The following is a 17,059-nucleotide window of genomic DNA, read 5'->3' as shown; positions in this document are numbered from 1 at the left end:
GGTGCTTGTGAAGGGCCCTAAAGCCCTCAGCAGCTGGTGTGTGTGTGTGTGTGTGTGTGTGTGTGTGTGTGTGTGTGTGTGTAAACTGTATATCATTTCTGTTCCTTAAAGCATACTTGACCAGAAAAACATCAGGGGGTTGAAAATGAACTTACCATCAAATGCGTGGTCTATGTGGGTGTGTGGGTTCGCCTCCTGATAGTTCTCGGTGAGTCAGACCTCATGCAGAACCTTCTGTGTAGTTTTGTTGTTTGATTTAGTTGTTACAAGCTTTGATCTTAAAGTGGTTCAACATATCTTCTATCTCGTTTGCTATTCCTTTTTTCTTGTCTGAGTCTGTAGATCCTTGGCCACAGATCAGAAGTTTTTATGTAAATTTTGGAGTAGAGCTGTATGGTTATTGTCTGTCATTTTTCTTAGTGGATGCTCTGTAGGATAGTGTTTTCACTGTGAACAGTACATGGAACAAATAAGCTGTGTGTGACAAACACAAGTGTTTCTTTTGACCTTGCTGTAAATCTAGTCCTCAGTCGGAGTTGACGGTCTACCTGTCTTTAGTTCCTCCATCTTCCAGGATCCCTATTAATGAAGCAGAGTAGGGGGCAGGATTCTTGACATAGGTGTATTACCACCTCACACTGTGCTTTTATCTCTTTTTAAACATACTCCTTGCTTAGAGTCTTTCCTCCCCACCCGCTTCAAAAGAGGGTCTCAGTGTAGCCCAGGGTGGCCTCAACATCATCGTGTAGCTGAGGGTAATTTTGAACTCCTGGTTCTTCTTTCTCTGTCTCCCGATTGCTGGGGTTACAGACAGGTACCATCATACTCAGTCACCCTCATTTTCCATAAGATGATTTTCCCGACCCTTTTCCCTGCGGTGGGGTTTTGGGAAGCTATAGTTTAGGTCTAGTACAGAGATGACATTGGTTTCAAAGAATAGCAAGCCCCCAATATATGCATTCTATTCGTGGGCGCCATGATTCCCAGGTCATGCTGATCCTCAGCTGCTTTATAATAAAAGCGTCATTTCTCTTCATCAGTAGTTCCATATGAAAACAGACACACATCTCCTGTCTGAGCTGTACTTAATATGTGCCAAGTACATGTAACAGAGCTGTCCTCAAAGGCGTTTGTTTTCTTGTATTTTTAGTTGTGCTTTCGTGTTATATTCTTTGTTACTCCTTTTTGCCTCTTTTTATTATTATTATTAATATGGTTTAAATACCCGGAGACTAGTAAACTTTGCATCATAGTAGCTAAGTGCACACAATTTGGCAACAGAAAGACCTTGCTGGAGATTGGAATATTGGCTTCACCAAACTACTCACCATGTAAAAGTTTTGTGACTTAAACTCAGCTGTAAAGAAATGGACTGTGGCTACATCGTAAGGTTTTATGCAGGGCTTAGCACAGATGCGGGCATCTAGAAGTCATTAACAGATGTGTGTATTTTATCTAGATCGAGTTCCTAGCATCATTACCAGGTGTCCCCTGACAAGACCACAAGGCCCATGGGTGGGTAAAGGGCATGGAGAAGAACCACTCTGGAGACAGTCACAGGGAACAGTGTCTGCTTTATTGAATGTGAATAACTACTTACATAGTGGAAGCCTATAGCCTGTGATTGTTTAGCATGTTACCTCGGATTGGATAGTGAGTGCTCACAACTCCAGGGTCTCTATGGGGAAGAAACACATAAAAAGAGACATGGAGAGTGTGGTTTGTTACAGGCCAGCTACCAGTTACTAACTGTAGATGTAACCAACCATCTTATTAAAATAAGAAACACAGAACCAATGTAAAAGAAAAAGCTGAGAGATCAGAGCTCAGAGCTAAAATCTTACCTCCTGCAGTGCTCCTAACTTCCTCAAAAGAGCTACTTCCTGTGTGTCTGTCTTTAAATAGTCTTTCTGTTCTGCCTTCTCATTGGTTGTAAACCCAAACACATGACTGCCTCGTCACTGCCTGTAAGTACCTCCCTCCAGGTCTTAAAGGCATATGTCTCCAATGCTGGCTGTATCCCTGAACACACAGAGATCTACCTAGCTCTTCTACCAAGTGCTGGGATTAAAGGCGTGCGCTGCTGCTGCTGCTGCTGCTGCTGCTGCCGCCGCCGCCGCCGCCGCCGCCGCCGCCGCTGCCACCACCACCACCACGCTCTTGCTATGGCTCTAATAACTCTGACCCCCGGGCAACGTTATTTATTAACAACTAACACTCCTTCAGAATTCAGTGTTCCGACTGCTGGGGCATGGTGTGCCATGCTTCTTATTTAGAAACGCAGTGTGCCAGGTGGGCTGGCTGCCAGGTCATGTCTGTATTTTCTCCTAGTTCCTGCTATGTCCAATATTGTCCTAGGTAGTGGGAGTACAAGGTCTGTGATAAAATAACTACTAAACTTGGCTGTTTTTTAATGTCAAGGGACATCTTTCCACTCAAGAACTTTTTTTAAAAAATTGATAATTTTGGGAACTGGAGCAATGACTCAGCCTTTAAGTGTGTGAACTATTCTTGTAAAAAGCCCAAGTTCAATTCCCAGCACCCACACTGGGCAGCTCACAACTGCTTGTACCACTAGGTCCAAAGAATCCAACACCCTCTTCTTATCTCTGTGGACACCTGGGCTCCTTCCTGTGCATATACCAACACACGCACGCGAGCGCGCGCGCGCACACACACACACACACACACACACACACACACACACACACACACACAATTTAAAACTCAAAGTTAATGGTGATTAGAACGTAAACATTGCTGCACTTGGCTAATGCCCTGAGAACAGGAAAGCAGGGAGGGAACCCTGCTTTGTTGGGAGGCACTGGTACCATAGTCTTGGAATCATCATTCGCATCCTGAAGTTTCATTTAGGCACAGGTTTTATAGGAAGTTGGACTAAGGTAAGACGGTCAGGTGTAAGTTAAAGACTGTCAGTGAAGTCTTTCCCTTCTCCCTCTCTGACACAGTTGTTTTCCCCTCCAGTTTCCGTGTGTGTGTGTGTGTGTGTGTGTGTGTGTGTGTGTGTGTGTGTGTGTGTGTGTGTTATGCATATGTATGGGTATGTGGAGCCCAAGGTTGAAGTTGGGAATCATCTTCAGTTGTTCTTACCTCTTCATTGAGGCAGAATCTCTCAGTCAAACCCAGAGCTCACAGATTTGACTAGTCTTGCCAATCATACTGCTCTGGGGACCCCATCTCTCCCTTCCAAGGCCAGCTTGGCATTGATGTGGGCTTATGGAGATCTGAACTCCAGTCCCCATGCTTATGTGACAAGCACTCTAACCACTGAGCCATCTCCCCAGCCCCCCAGGATTTTCTTAAGGGGGCTATATTGGGCTGGACAAATGGTTTAGCAATTAAGAGCATGTACTGCTTTCTCAGAGGACCTGGGTTCAGTTCTATTAGGTAGCCTACAACCACCTGTAACTCCAGCTCCAGGGGTATCCTTGGATACCAGGACCCATGTGCACCCACAAACAAACACACACATGCATAAAAATAATAAATCACTTTTTAAATGAGGCTGTCTTAATTCTTGAGCCAGCTTGAGTAGGTGGAGACTGGAATGCCTTTGAAATGTTGCAATTGAAGCCAACTACTTTTTGATATGAAAATAGGCATTTCTCGATTTGTTTTTGCTCATCCCACACAAGAGTGTGACCCAATGCCAGGGGAAACCAAATCCTAGCTGACCTGGGCCCTAGAGCTTCATGAACTAAAGAGAAAAGATTCCGAAGCCCCTTCCTAGACAGTAAGCTCTCACATTGATCTGGAAGGGCTGGGACCAGATTGCATAAGCCTCTAGCTCCAGAGGCCTACCCACTATCTCATTTCTGATACTGAAGCCCTCGTTTGTTTTCAAACTGAATGGCAGTTTAGACCTGACCTTAAGATTTTTCATAAGTTCTTGTTTGCCCTTCAGCCAGACTTATGAATGCCAAGTTTATAAAACACTGCTGTTGCTTCACCCCACTTTAGGAGTCATCCAGAAAAATCCAAAATGTTCCCTGACTCCAAGTGTCTGAACATTCTTATTATGTTATCAAACTTAAAAACTGCGTATAATTTTTTCTAATCTGTTTTCCTAGCTTTCACGTAGTCCCTATCTAAAATGAATAGGCCTGTTGCTACAATTTAGTCGTGCTGAATTGTTTGGCTCCGGCTTAAGTGGTAATGGAGACAATGTGCAGGCTGTGGAATCTGCTCTGTTTGGATCTAACAGCTGGCTGCTTTCAGCCTCTTGGAGCTTTTTATTTTGCCTGGCCTGGGAGGGTGGGAACGGCACTGGAAGAAAGCAGGCTGCTTTATTTAATAAGCTGGGTTTGTTTGCTGATTCCGGTAATAGCCTTGGACAGCTCTTTAACCAGCTGCTTTTTCAATGTCCTTTTAGTTACTGTTTCAGTTTTCAAAGCTTGTCCTTACCGTGTACTTGTCTACTCTTGAACCAGTCTCCCTTCTCTACTGAATATGTTTTCATATGTTCCACTCCTGTTCCCTACGCATACTTGGATGATATAAGCTAATTTACTAAGAAAGAATTTTTAAAATTTCACAGGTCAAACCAAAAGTGGCTTATACTTTCTTGTTGTCTTTATTATTATAATCAAGTATTTTTTAATTTGGCAAATGTTACCTTCTGAAATTAAATTAGAACTTCAGTCATGTTAAAAACCACAGTTATTATTAGCTCCCAAAGTTTTCTAACAAGTAGTTTAGTAGTCTACATACTCCAGACAAGTTAAAAAAAAAACTGTCAGAGTAATTATATATATATATATGTGTGTGTGTGTGTGTGTGTGTGTGTGTGTGTGTGTGTGTGTGTGTGTGTGTATATAGATATTGCAGTCTGTGAAAATTAGGAAGTATGTAGACACATACAAAATAAAAATATAAATGTAGGTTTATTTGTTGGACTCCTTGCTTAGTGTGTTTGAATGGACGTACTCTAATGTCTTCATATTGAGTGAGCATTTTATTCTGTTCATGTGCAGGTGCGAGACCTGTGCATGGCTTATATGCTGGTAACACTGACTTATCTCTATATTGGCTTCCTGGTCTTTGCCTCGTTTCCTTCACCTCCATTATCCAAAGATTGCATTGAGCAGGTAAGGCACCATGTGCACATGTGTGACTTTGTGTGTGGAACAGGGAGAATGATACAGGAGCAAGATCAGCCAGGCCTGGATTTGAACGCCACCTCTACCTCCCCCATCTTTCCCAAGTTTCCATGTTCTCTTGCATCAAGTAACACAATACATGCAGGCTCCATTTGATGGATTCTCTGCAGCTTGTAATGCTTGAATGACCACTCTTGTGTGCACACATTTCTCTTTGTATAGATCACTATTACCAGTGTTCACGTGGATTTCTAAAACCCCCACCGAGAAGCCACTGAAGTCCCTGATTTCCCAAAGCTTACTTGTGGGAATGTCCAGGGTGAACCGGTTTTAATTCATTGGTCTTTAAGGACAGATAGGACTCTTGTTTAGAGACTGAGTAAAAAGCAGCAAAACAAAGCAGATGATTTAGCCATTAAAAAGTGAGAGCCAATGCCGGGCGGTGGTGGCGCACACCTTTAATCCCAGCACTCGGGAGGCAGAGGCAGGCGGATCTCTGAGTTCAAGGCCAGCCTGGTCTACAAAGTGAGATCCAGGACAGGCTCTAAAACTATGCAGAGAAACCCTGTCTCAAAAAACTAAAAAAAAAAAAAAAGTGAGAGCCAGAAACAGTAAGAGAGAAATCCTTCGCTAAGCAGTTGTAGTGAAACTTAGAAATAGTAACATCTTGGGTATTAAAGAATTTCTCACGAAGAACAGCATTTCCCTGGTGATTTTCTAGTCAGAGGAAACCCTCTAGGAGTCCAGTGATCGTGTTTTAAGCCAGTTATAAGGGGTATTTCAGCAGTGTTGGTAGTGTTCTCTGCAAGGAGACAGAGCTGCTGCCGTGTGATAGCTGGAAATGCTCCCCTCTTCATCTTGTTGTTTGTGGAAGTTCTTTGGAAGCCAAGTGTTTGCTAAGTTTTCCCTGATGTGAATAATCCCACATAATGCCAACTCCCCTGGGAGTAGGAATATTCGTGGTATTCATAGTTGAAAGGGCAAATGTAATTCTGAGTTACTAACTTTTTAGGATACCAGACTGAAATGAAAAAAACAAGCCAAAGTGTCAAAGTAACTCCTTTCTACTTGGTGCTGGCCTGCAAGCATTGATGGTAGCAGGTGCACTCACGCCATGCACACTCTTGGAAGTGCTGCAGTGGTGGTGGAGGAAAAGCATGAGAGCTAGATAGTGACGATACAATGTCATGGGATTGAATTTGCCATTTAAATAAATCGGGAACAAATTTACGTATTGCATATGAGCTCTTTAGAGCTGTGTTTCTTGCACCGTCTGCTGTGAAGAACAAAGTTTTCTTTATTGTTTTAATGTTGAGTCATTTTCAGACCAGAATTTTTATAAGGCAGACTATGCCAGTGTTGGTGTTTTATCACTTTCTAAATATGTAATTTTGGTTTCTGTACTCACCTCTTGACAAGTAGTTGGCAAGTGGTTTGTAGACGGACATCAGTTCATAAGCCACTATTTGGGTATTGCCTGTGTTCACAATAAGCAGGAAATGTGGTGAATTGAATGTACTGCATTGAGTGTTGACATGACTCCGTTGTCTTTCTTGGATTTAGAACTTCTTAGACAACTTCCCTAGCGGGGACACCTTGTCCTTCATTGCAAGGATATTCCTGCTGTTCCAGATGATGACTGTCTACCCGCTCTTAGGCTACTTGGCTCGTGTTCAGCTCTTGGGCCATATCTTCGGTGACATTTATCCTAGGTAAGGGTTCTTCTCTTGACCAGCAAGATGTGCCAAGCAACAAATGACTATGCAAACAGGTCAGTTTAAAGTTTAACTGATCCTTTTGCTATTTAAAAAAAATGCCTAATGAAAATGGTTACTAAAGATAGATCACAGGGTACTTTTCCCAGAAGAGCTTTAAATAGAGATGCCACTCCCTTGCCCAGGACAATCTGGTGTCCATCCTTTCCAGGACAGTCAATTAGCCCTAATGTCTATTATTATCTATGTAAGATTTAACTGCTACTAAGTGCACCTTGCTAAGAGGTGTTGGCACTTAGAACCTATATTGCTGTGGTGCTTAAGACAGCCAGGGCTCTTAATTACTGATATTTAATACATTTATGTTCATTAATAGCTGTACATTCCTATAGAAATGCCAAGTTGTGTAGAATTGAAGGTGAGACATAGAATGAGTTTAAATTCTTATTTCATATATAACAAATTTAAATCACTATGGGAATGTTAGCCTCTTAATGGGTCTAGAGTAATTGTGCACCCTTTTGAATAAGATCTGTTCAAGTAGTTACCCTTACCCAAGAGAAATTTCCACATAACATCACTGTGTTTCCAGGAGTTCCTGAAGATTTCTCACAGTCCCCTGATTAACCCTTACAGTAAATAGTACATAAGTACCTAGCCTTATTTCATTGGGAATAAATTAGCTTTGAAAGGGTGGGTGTTTGAGAGAGGGTATTACTATGTGGCCAGAGCTAGCATGGAACTCATGATCCTGCCCCAGCCTCCCAAATGGTGTGATTATAGGTGCGAAAGGAATGCATGTTTTAAAGGAAAAAGACTTATTAATACAATATAGGAAAACATTATACTTATAACAACATACTAAACAAGACTTTAACTCTTAAGCAATATTAAACAAACAGTTCCTGTTTGTAGTCTGTCCCCTCATGAAATATTTCAAATCAAGAGCTACCAGGTATTCTTGATACATTGATACAATGTCCTCTTATACATTAATGGGTAACAAGCTATAGTTCTAACCCTGCTAATCTATTGGAGTCCAGAAAATACAAAGTTTCTGTTTGCTACTCCATTGACTCTACTGTATTTGTTTCACCAAAATAAAACAACCCAGTGAAGTCATTGATGAAATATTTCTGGGCTAATGCATCACTCCTATCTTTGGCCATTTTTTTGTTTCATTTTCATTGTTTTTTTCCAGACAGGGTTTCACTGTGTATCCCTGGCTGTCCTGGAACTCACTCTGTAGACCAGGCTGGCCTCAAACTCAGAGATCCACCTGCCTCAGCCTCCTGAGTGCTAGGGTTACAGACCACTGCCTAGCTTTTTGTTTGTTTGTTTGTTTGTTTTCCTTTTTTCCACTATTTTAATGGTGCCCATTAGAGTGGTTTTTCTTCTTGGAAAAAAGTCTGAGATTTCCCTTTCGTGTTCACACTTTTTTCTTCCCTGTGACAAGAACACACTGCCATTGCCCTACATGATGGTGCATGATTTTTTTGAACTCCAGACTTCTTTATACTCTTCAGTTTGATTGAGTATTACCAGGAGCTTTCATTTTCAAAGGTACATTATCAATATTTAATGTAAAAAAATAAAACTAAAAATTTTAGGGTATTTATTGATTCCTTAAAAAAAACCCTAAGCAGAAAGGCACACCTGTAATTCCGCCCACCTAGGTGGAAGGGGCAGGAGAACCTCAAGGGTGAGGCCAACTTGGAAAACAAATGCATCATTCTTGAGACCCTGGCACTCCCCTCAAAAAATTATAGATAAAACCATTACTTGTTAACACGAATAATATTTTTATGAAAAATAACTGATTCCCTGGAACATTGGGAGGGGGGTTGTTGTTGTTGTTTTGGTTTTTTGGTTTTTCGAGACAGGGTTTATCTGTGTAGTTTTGTGCCTTCCTGGATCTCGCTCTGTAGCCCAGGCTGGCCTCGAACTCACAAAGATCCACCTGCCTCTGCCTCCCGAGTGCTGGGATTAAAGGCGTGCGCCACCACTGCCCGACTCCCTGGAACATTGTTGTACGGTTAAAAACTCTTTAATGTCTGCTTTCTGGTTGGCAGTTGAAGTCTGTGTTTCTACATTGTCTGTTATACCATCCTTTCATTAAGATATGTGAAGAAAATCAGCCTCATGTAGATGTAGAGTTGGAGAAGAAGAGGAGCCTTTTATAGCTTGTCAGATAATTGAGGATGTTCCTCATCTTTGGTGCCATGAGGGGACTGGACACAGCGTAGCTCCTCATCCGCACTGTACAGTTGGAAGCTGGTTGCCTGAAAACCCATTGAGTTCCCTTGCTTTGTGCTTCTTGGTCCCTGAATGAGTTTATGACATCATACTTGGTCAATATTGGTTCCCGGGTTTCTGTAGGTCTCTCCAATGTCCACACACTTCTTTATACATCACTAAAACTCACATCCGTTAATATCATTACCAGTTTCATCCCAAAAAGTCTTTACATTTTGAAAAACCGTCAAACGCACCGTGGCAAGTGTCAAAATCCTAGTTTTTATTTGAAAACTCGGTTGTTACTCTCAGCAATGAATACTGCCTGTTGTTTTCCTTAAATGGCAAGCTCGTCAGCCTTCATTTATAGGAAATGTCAGTTCATCAACAAGTGTAGATGGCTGCTGTTTTGGCTGCGTTTCCAGAAATGGTAGCATTTTCTGAGCCTGTCCGATAGTTTGGGCCAGCTCTGCTGGCAGCTGCCTTTCCTCAAGACTTGCGTGTACTTGAGTGTGCAGGTGTGCCTGACTGCTTCCCATGTGACCACAGAGAACATTAAAAAGGTACACACTCCAAGGGTGAGATCTGACACACTAAGTTTGCTCCTTTCGCCCATGGGTGGTAGAAATCGAACCCAGGGCCTGGAGCATGTGAGGTAAACACCCCACTGAGTCATACCCCCCTCCCCTCTCATGGACAAAGTTAATAAGTATTTTCTCCTGTTTCATTTTCTCTTGGAAGTGTTGGCAGTGAGCACTCCATCATAGAACACAGCTGGGTGCCCTCGCCCTCCTGTGTTGTTTTCATAAAGCATGCCGTGTCTTGTACGGTCAGGAGAACAGGGTTTACCTCAAAGGCTTCCCGAAACGGGATTCGTGGTCACACTCGGAGAACCAGCTGCTGCTCTGGAAAATAAACCAAGTTTTTCTCCTGGTAAAACAAAAGGTCCAGCAAGTTGAAGGTTGGAATTCTAGGTGACTAATAACATCTTGACACCTAATAGCTCTGGAACTTACCGAAATGTATGATAACTGCCTACCAGTATAAATAATTCTCCTTACTTTTTCATACATTGGCAATATGCTCTGCCATACCTTCCTACCCTCCACTTTTTTCTTTGATTTTCTTGTTTAGTGAAAATCCAACTAGCTTTTTTTCTAAATTGTTTGGATAATTCTTGATTATTTATATAAATAATGGTGTTATTTTTAATAATTTTTACTATATTCTGTCAGATAAACTTGATTTCCTTGATCTACAGTCTTCTTATTTTTTTTTGTAAGTACTTTAATAGGTTTTTTTTCATGGTTTTGTTTTCTCAAGATATTCCAAGTAAAAAAATTATAGATATAATGTATACTCTGGTGCATACTACTAGTTTGCACCTAATAAATTTTTATAGAATTTTTATAGAATTAGATAAAAAGGCCAATTTCACTTTCATTTACCAGCATTGAGTAGTATATTTCAGCTTTGTTGACAAAGTAAAGACAATCATTTTAAAGGTGTTAAGAATGAATTTTAGCCAGGTGGTGGTAGCGCACAGCTTTAATCCCAGCACTTGGGAGGTAGAGGCAGGCAGAGATCTCTGTGAGTTTCAGGCCAGCCTGGACTACAGAGTGAGATCCAGGACAGCCAGGGCTGTTACACAGAAGAAACCCTGTCTCGGAAAAAAAAAAAAAGAGAGAGAGAAAAAAAGAATGATTTTTAATTGTCCTAAAAATTGATTATAACTTACCTGTTTTATATCTTTTCTTTCATATAAATTCTCTTTTACCTTCTAGCATTTTCCATGTGCTGATTCTTAATTTAGTTATTGTGGGAGCTGGAGTGACCATGGCCTGCTTCTACCCAAACATAGGAGGGATCATAAGGTACACTGTGCAGACATGCTGTTGTCATTGTTGCTGTTGATGCTTTAACTGAATGAATTTTCTGAAAGTGTTCCATACTGGTCATGTTCAAGTATACTTTCTGCTGTTTGTTAGGTGCTTATTAAATTCCATTTTTGCGGATCTCTGAGAAGGAGCTCTAGGAGCCCCCTTGTCCCACAGCTACCTTTCTTTTTATTTTTCTCATTTTCCATTGTGTTTCTTTTATCTGAAATAAAAAGTTATTTTCAATATACATTACTTCTTAGGTGCACCCAGGAAGTCCTTTATATGTCAACACCATGTCTGCCTAACTCTTAATATGTTTCTACTCAAAAAGAAAAAAGATTCAAAAAGCAAGAGTTTAGATCCAAGATGGCTCTTTTTTAATGTCCTTTCTAAAAAAAAAAAAAGAAAAGAATAAAGAAAAAAAAGATGGTTGATTATACTGTCGCTAGAAATGTGTTCAGAATAATCTGACGCCTTCCTCGATATGAACAGCAGACTGAGTGAAATGCATTCAAAATGATCTGATGTCTTCCTTGATTTAGACATCAGATTGAGTCACTCTTGTTAAGAATTTTTCCTAAGAAGGTAGCAAGCAATAAAAAAAGAAAGTGGTGCCTGTGAGGACAGTGTTCTGTGCCTGTGAGGACAGTGTTCTGTGTGCCTGTGGGAGAGAGTGTTCTGTGTGCCTGTGGGAGAGAGTGTTCTGTGTGCCTGTGAGGACAGTGTTCTGTGTGCCTGTGAGGACAGTGTTCTGTGTGCCTGTGGGAGACAGTGTTATTTTTTTAGTTATGGTTTCTATTGCTATGAAAAGACACCATGACTGCTGCAACTCTTATAAAAGAAAAACATTTGATTGAGGTGGCTTACATTTTCAGAGGTTTAGTCCCTTATCATGGTGGGACATGGTGGCATGCAGGCAGACATGTTGCTGAAGCTGAGAGTCCTACATCTTGATAGGCAGGCGATTCTCATGGACAGGACTTGAGCATGCATGAGACCTCAAAGCCCTCCTCCACAGTGACACACTTCCTCCACTAAGACCACACCCACTCCAACAAGGCCACACCCCCTCACAGTGCCACTCCCTTTGGGGACCATTTTCTTTCAAACCACCACAGTTATGTGATGTCTGTGGGAGAGAGTGTTCTGTGGTGTCTGTGAGAAAGTGTTATGTGGTACCTAAGGAATATAATGGACTTAAAAGTCCCTGTTAAAGTATTCCTTGAGAAAATGGGGAATTGCCTCTTTCTCTGTCAAAACTTATTTAAGTATTTTTGTGTTCCTTGATAATTACACTGAATGAATTCCTTTTTTCTCATTCATACACAGGTGCTACCAATCCCTCACAAACCCTGAATGACTTTATAAAGGTCAAAAATGGAGATGGGGGATGTAGTTCATTTGGTAGAGAACTTGCCTGGCATGCACAAGGCCCTGGGTTCCATCTCCAGCACCTCATAAACCAATGTGGTGTTGTGGGTTTGAAATGCCCACACTTAGGGAGTAGAGGCAGGAGGATCAGAAGTTCAAGGTCATTCTGAGCTATGTAACAAGTTCAAAGCTAGCTTGGTCTCCATGAGAGCCTGTCTCAAAAAAAAGATCAAAGATAAAAGTCTGTCTCCAGATGTGTCTGAGATTTAAGAAATGAATAAAACCTGTTTGCCATGCAGATATTATAAAGACAAGCAGGAAATAATATTTTTGTTAATTTAAAAATCTAACAACTCAATTTAAACTCAATGTCAGTAACAAATGACACATTTTGTTGCAAAATGAGACTGAGCACAATTTAAATTATACCGTATTTACCTTAATTATAAGTCATCCAAAATGCAGCACGACCATTAACCCAGAAAGTTTTCATTCTGCAGGTACTCAGGAGCAGCTTGTGGCCTGGCTTTCGTGTTCATATATCCTTCTCTCATCTATATCATTTCCCTCCACCAAGAAGAGCGTCTGACATGGCCTAAATTAGTCTTTCACGTCTTCATCATCATTTTGGGCCTGGCGAACCTGATTGCTCAGTTCTTCATGTGAAAACTGTTTTCTCGAGATTTCTCATGGTATTCTGAACCTTGGCAACGGTTCTGCATAAAAGAACTTGAAAATGCTGTCGTTGCTGTAATTCTAAGTGTTTTCCTAAGATAACCGAGAGCAAGGGAAACGATGGTCTGCTGATGACTATTTTTGTCCTGGAGCAGGGAGGGGGTGATCGGGTGGTCTGAGCCCTCTGCCTTTCACACTGACCCCCGTTCCCATGCATCCAAGTAGACGTACAGAAGGAGCCGTACTGATCTTTCTGTTGATAAGTAGAAGGTAGGTGGGTATGTTTTGCCTACAGCAAGGAATCTCAGGGGTCTTGGGTCGAGGCGGCCTGTGCCAGACCCTGGGTCTGTTTCAGTGTACTCTCTTCCAGTTTCTTACTTGCTGGACCTTTTCTACAGTTCACTCAAACCTCTGCTGTTTCAAACAGTAAAACAAATACCTCATTGTAAAAGAAGTTTCCATGGCATCATTATTAATTGACTGAATTCCTAACTAAATACTTAATCTGAAGAACAAAAAAGTTGTAAATAGTATCCGTCCACCAGAAAATGCATGTGAAGTAAGGCCAGAGGGGCAGTCGGTACGTGTCGGTGAGCACTTGGGTGGTGGGGCAGAGGATCCGGGGTTTAGGTCATCCTCAGTTTCGAGGCCAGTTTGAAACCAGCCTGACTATATAAAGCCTGTCTCAAGACATCAAAAGAAAACATGGCTCAGATACACTTGGGCACAGTTTGTTTCTGTCTGACTCTTAATTCTAACCCAGTTCCAGGGACCTGGATTGAGGTTACAGTTCCCAAGCCAGATCTTGCACGTCACAAAAGCAGTTGTCCTCACAGACCGAGGGGACTCTTACTTCTCGTGCCCTGGAGAATAGCATGGCCTGTCATGAAGCCCAATGGAGACAGCGTGAGCAGGGGGGTGGGGGGTGGATGAGGCTGTGCAGAAGAGAGAGGGACTAGCTGGGAAGGGTGGGCCTGTGCCCAGTGTATCCCGAGTCATTCTGGTTCAGGTCTGACCTCCGGAGCAGACACCATCCACCTGCTCCTAGAGCGGGAAGGGAAAAGTTAGGCCTCCCCAAGAAAACCTGTGTCTGACAAGAAGGTTGAGAAACCCAGGTTCTTAGAGTTAACATCCCATTTCCCTTCTCAGCTAAAAGCTGAACCAGAATCCAGATGTCGGTCTTCCATGTAACACGGTCTGTGTTCCACCCACAACTACTAACATTTAGAGTTCTCTAATTTGGGGCTAAATTGTTTAAAATGCATCCTGATTCCACTTCCCAGGACAGTGTGCAGATTTGCGTCATGTCCTTCCTTTGGAAAAAAAAAAAAGCAAAAAACAAAAAACAAAAACAAAAAACAAAAAAAAAAAAAAAAAAAAAAAAAAAAAAAAAACAGGTGAAATGGTTTTGATAAATCTAGTGAGGAGCTCCAGATTTAAGACCAGCTTTAATTTCTTTCAGCATAGTTTAACGTCCTGTTGGCGTTACAGGCCTGTTTATAAGAAGCTGTAATTCCTAACACTTTAAGGGCTCGTTATGAGCACTGTCGAGCACATGCACAAATGGAATAGTATGGAAAACTCCTGTACACCCATCCCTGCGTCTAGTAATTACAGACCTAGCTGAGTGTGCTCCACCTGCTCCCTCCTGCCTTTTTCTTTTCGACTGACATATTTAAAAACCGATCTCAGACATTATGTCATTTCATTTCTCCAAACCTTAATATCCAGCTAATAGCCCCAACTTTGAACCTGGGCCCATTCAGCATGGAGCTGGTCTCAAAAGCTCTGGCTAGCAGAAGCTGCTGTAGAAGTCATGTTGCAGGGGCGAATGCCTTTGTGCTGAGGGGGACCCTGGAACCTCAGACTGCAGAGTCACGTCGGTAAAGGGGCATTGGCCTCAGAGCTGGGTGCTTTAAGACATGTTCCCGACTTAAGCTCTGTCTCTTCGGAGTAGGTTCTTTTGCGTTTGAGAACTTTAGAAATAATTTTCATTGCTTTTTCCCCCAAGGCATTCCTGGATGCTTTAGCACATCAGAGCTGTGTTATGCTTTAATAATCAAAGATGATTGCATGTGTTTTTGCCTATTTCATAGATAAAAGGAATATGGCGAGGGATGCTACTCTCCGAACAAAAAATTATGGATTTATGCTTTTGTTTTCTTAAAGAGATTTGATCGTTTAAACCTCCTATCTGCTAGACAGCTCCTTAGTCTCTTCATGAGACTCCGCTGCCCGTCACTTGGCTAGGTCAGACTCTGCATGAGTGTGAGAGTCCTGGCTTATGAGAGTGACGCCACATGAACTCACACGCAGTTAATCTGACTTTCTCTCTGCTCTCCTCTCTTTGAACTTGCTAATTAAACTGCTTTCACTTTTTGCTCTGATGTGGTTAGCCTTTGGATTTAACTTCTTTAACCCCCAGCCAAGGACACTAAAATTGTAAAGGTGTTGTTTAGAGAGATCTCCCTTAGAAATAAATCCTATGGATCTCTTTGGGCTATGCTAATATTAAACCAGAAAGGGAAAAATGGAGATAAGTTTTATACCTGTGGGTGATCATGCCAAGTCACTGCCGTTGGCACACTCCGAAAATGTGCTTGGAATAGGACTAAATGTGCCACTGGAAGAGACTGCCTTAGGGGAAATACTGCATCTACATTAAATGTGCCATAGAAATGTCAGCAGCTACTGGCCGCAGTGGAGGGCCTGGGGTCCGCTTCTGCTCGAAACTTACCAAGAAAACGCCTGTGTGCTTTTCATTATCGTTCCCATAATTGTTCTGTGTAAATAACTGAGTAGTCAGCGACGTGCATTCCTTTGGAGGAGCTTAAAGACGTGTCAGACAACATGCACGTCCTAGAGGGACTTTGGATCTAGTGAAGAAACAGGGTGCTCATTGGCACACAGGGCAGTGTTGGGGACTGTTGGAGCACCATGGCGTTCTGGGGAGGGGCGGCAGAGGAAGAGGAACTGTCCAGAGGCAAAGGGCACTTTTCAGTTTCCTCCTACTCCCCAACATTACGTTCACTGATGAACCCTCTGAGGACCAAGTGCTCAGACTCGTAAGTCTGTGGGAGACTCCTCACTGAAACCCCCACAGTTGATAATAGCAGAGAATATCATGCTGTGTGTTTCACCAACAACTAGAATGATATGTTACATGCATTTCCCTTTGTTGGGGCAGGTTTCCTCTAAAACCTATTTTGTGACACTTAATTGCTTCTTTATGCTATTATTTCCTCTTCCTTATTATCATTAAAGTATTTAACTCCTATAGCTCTTGGACAGAAAGCATAATTGATTAATATGAGGTGTAACTAGTCATACACTGGGTGCTATGAACAGATTGTATAAACTTTTCAAAATTTTAATTTCTTTAAATATGAGTATTCAAAATGTCAAATGTTTACATTCATTGATGTACTAATGTTTCCACTTTGTTTCTGTTACCATGATAAAATACTATGACCAAAAGCAGGAGTCTATTTTGGCTTACGGTACCAAAGAGGGAGTCCATGCTGGCCAGGAAGGCATGCGAGCAGGGTTGGCAGATCACACTTCATCTGCACACAGGGAAGCAAGAGTGCCAACACTGAGTGTGGAGAGGTGTGAACTCACAGCCCACCCTCGAGGGGGACGCAGCTCCTCCAGCCATGCTTCATTTGCTGAAAGTTCCAGAACCTCCCCCAAACAATGGGTCCCCAAACCAGCTGAGGACTCATAAGCCCATGGGGAGACTCCTCACTGAAACCCCCACAGTTGATAATAGCGGAGACTATCATGCTGTGTGTTTCCCTTACCCAGTATTGACATGTTGCTTTTTAGAAGGTGGTGGTGCTTTGGGTTTTGTATTTAACTTGACTTTATACCAACTTAAACAAATCCAAGTCTAGTTGGTGCCTAACAATAGTGTGTCACTGGCCTGCGATCCAAAGCGAAATGAATCCCTGATGTCACACACGCTGACCCGGGTGGCCCACTTTCGCAGTCTGGCCGCCAACTTCACTTAAGATTGTATAAGCACGTATTGTCAAACAGCTCTGATGGCAGCCTCAGAGTC

The 17,059-nt window shown here is 42.1% G+C and overlaps 1 protein-coding gene across 11 annotated transcripts in view; it reads left to right on the top strand.

Annotated features, from left to right (window-relative positions):
* Slc38a9 (solute carrier family 38 member 9) overlaps positions 1 to 13,450 on the top strand; it is a 78,436-nt gene extending 64,986 nt beyond the window's left edge. For 8 of the 11 annotated variants that reach the window (XM_016002214.3, XM_006983653.4, XM_016002213.3 and 5 more), the window contains 4 exons: positions 4,995 to 5,108; positions 6,684 to 6,832; positions 10,855 to 10,944; positions 12,822 to 13,450. In XM_016002214.3, the coding sequence (XP_015857700.1) occupies positions 4,995 to 5,108; positions 6,684 to 6,832; positions 10,855 to 10,944; positions 12,822 to 12,987 (519 nt within the window). In that variant the 3' untranslated portion in view covers positions 12,988 to 13,450. Of the gene's footprint in view, positions 1 to 4,994; positions 5,109 to 6,683; positions 6,892 to 10,854; positions 10,945 to 12,821 lie in introns of those variants that run through there. The other 3 variants (XR_013044752.1, XR_013044751.1, XR_013044750.1) reach the window with 2 other exon arrangements.
* Positions 13,451 to 17,059: the final 3,609 nt, after the last annotated feature.

Source organism: Peromyscus maniculatus, chromosome 15 (genome assembly GCF_049852395.1).
Source record: "Peromyscus maniculatus bairdii isolate BWxNUB_F1_BW_parent chromosome 15, HU_Pman_BW_mat_3.1, whole genome shotgun sequence".
In the NCBI taxonomy this organism is placed as follows: Eukaryota; Metazoa; Chordata; class Mammalia; order Rodentia; family Cricetidae; genus Peromyscus; species Peromyscus maniculatus.
Note: the sequence above shows the minus strand (reverse complement) of the source record. Positions and strands in the feature narration are given on the sequence as shown.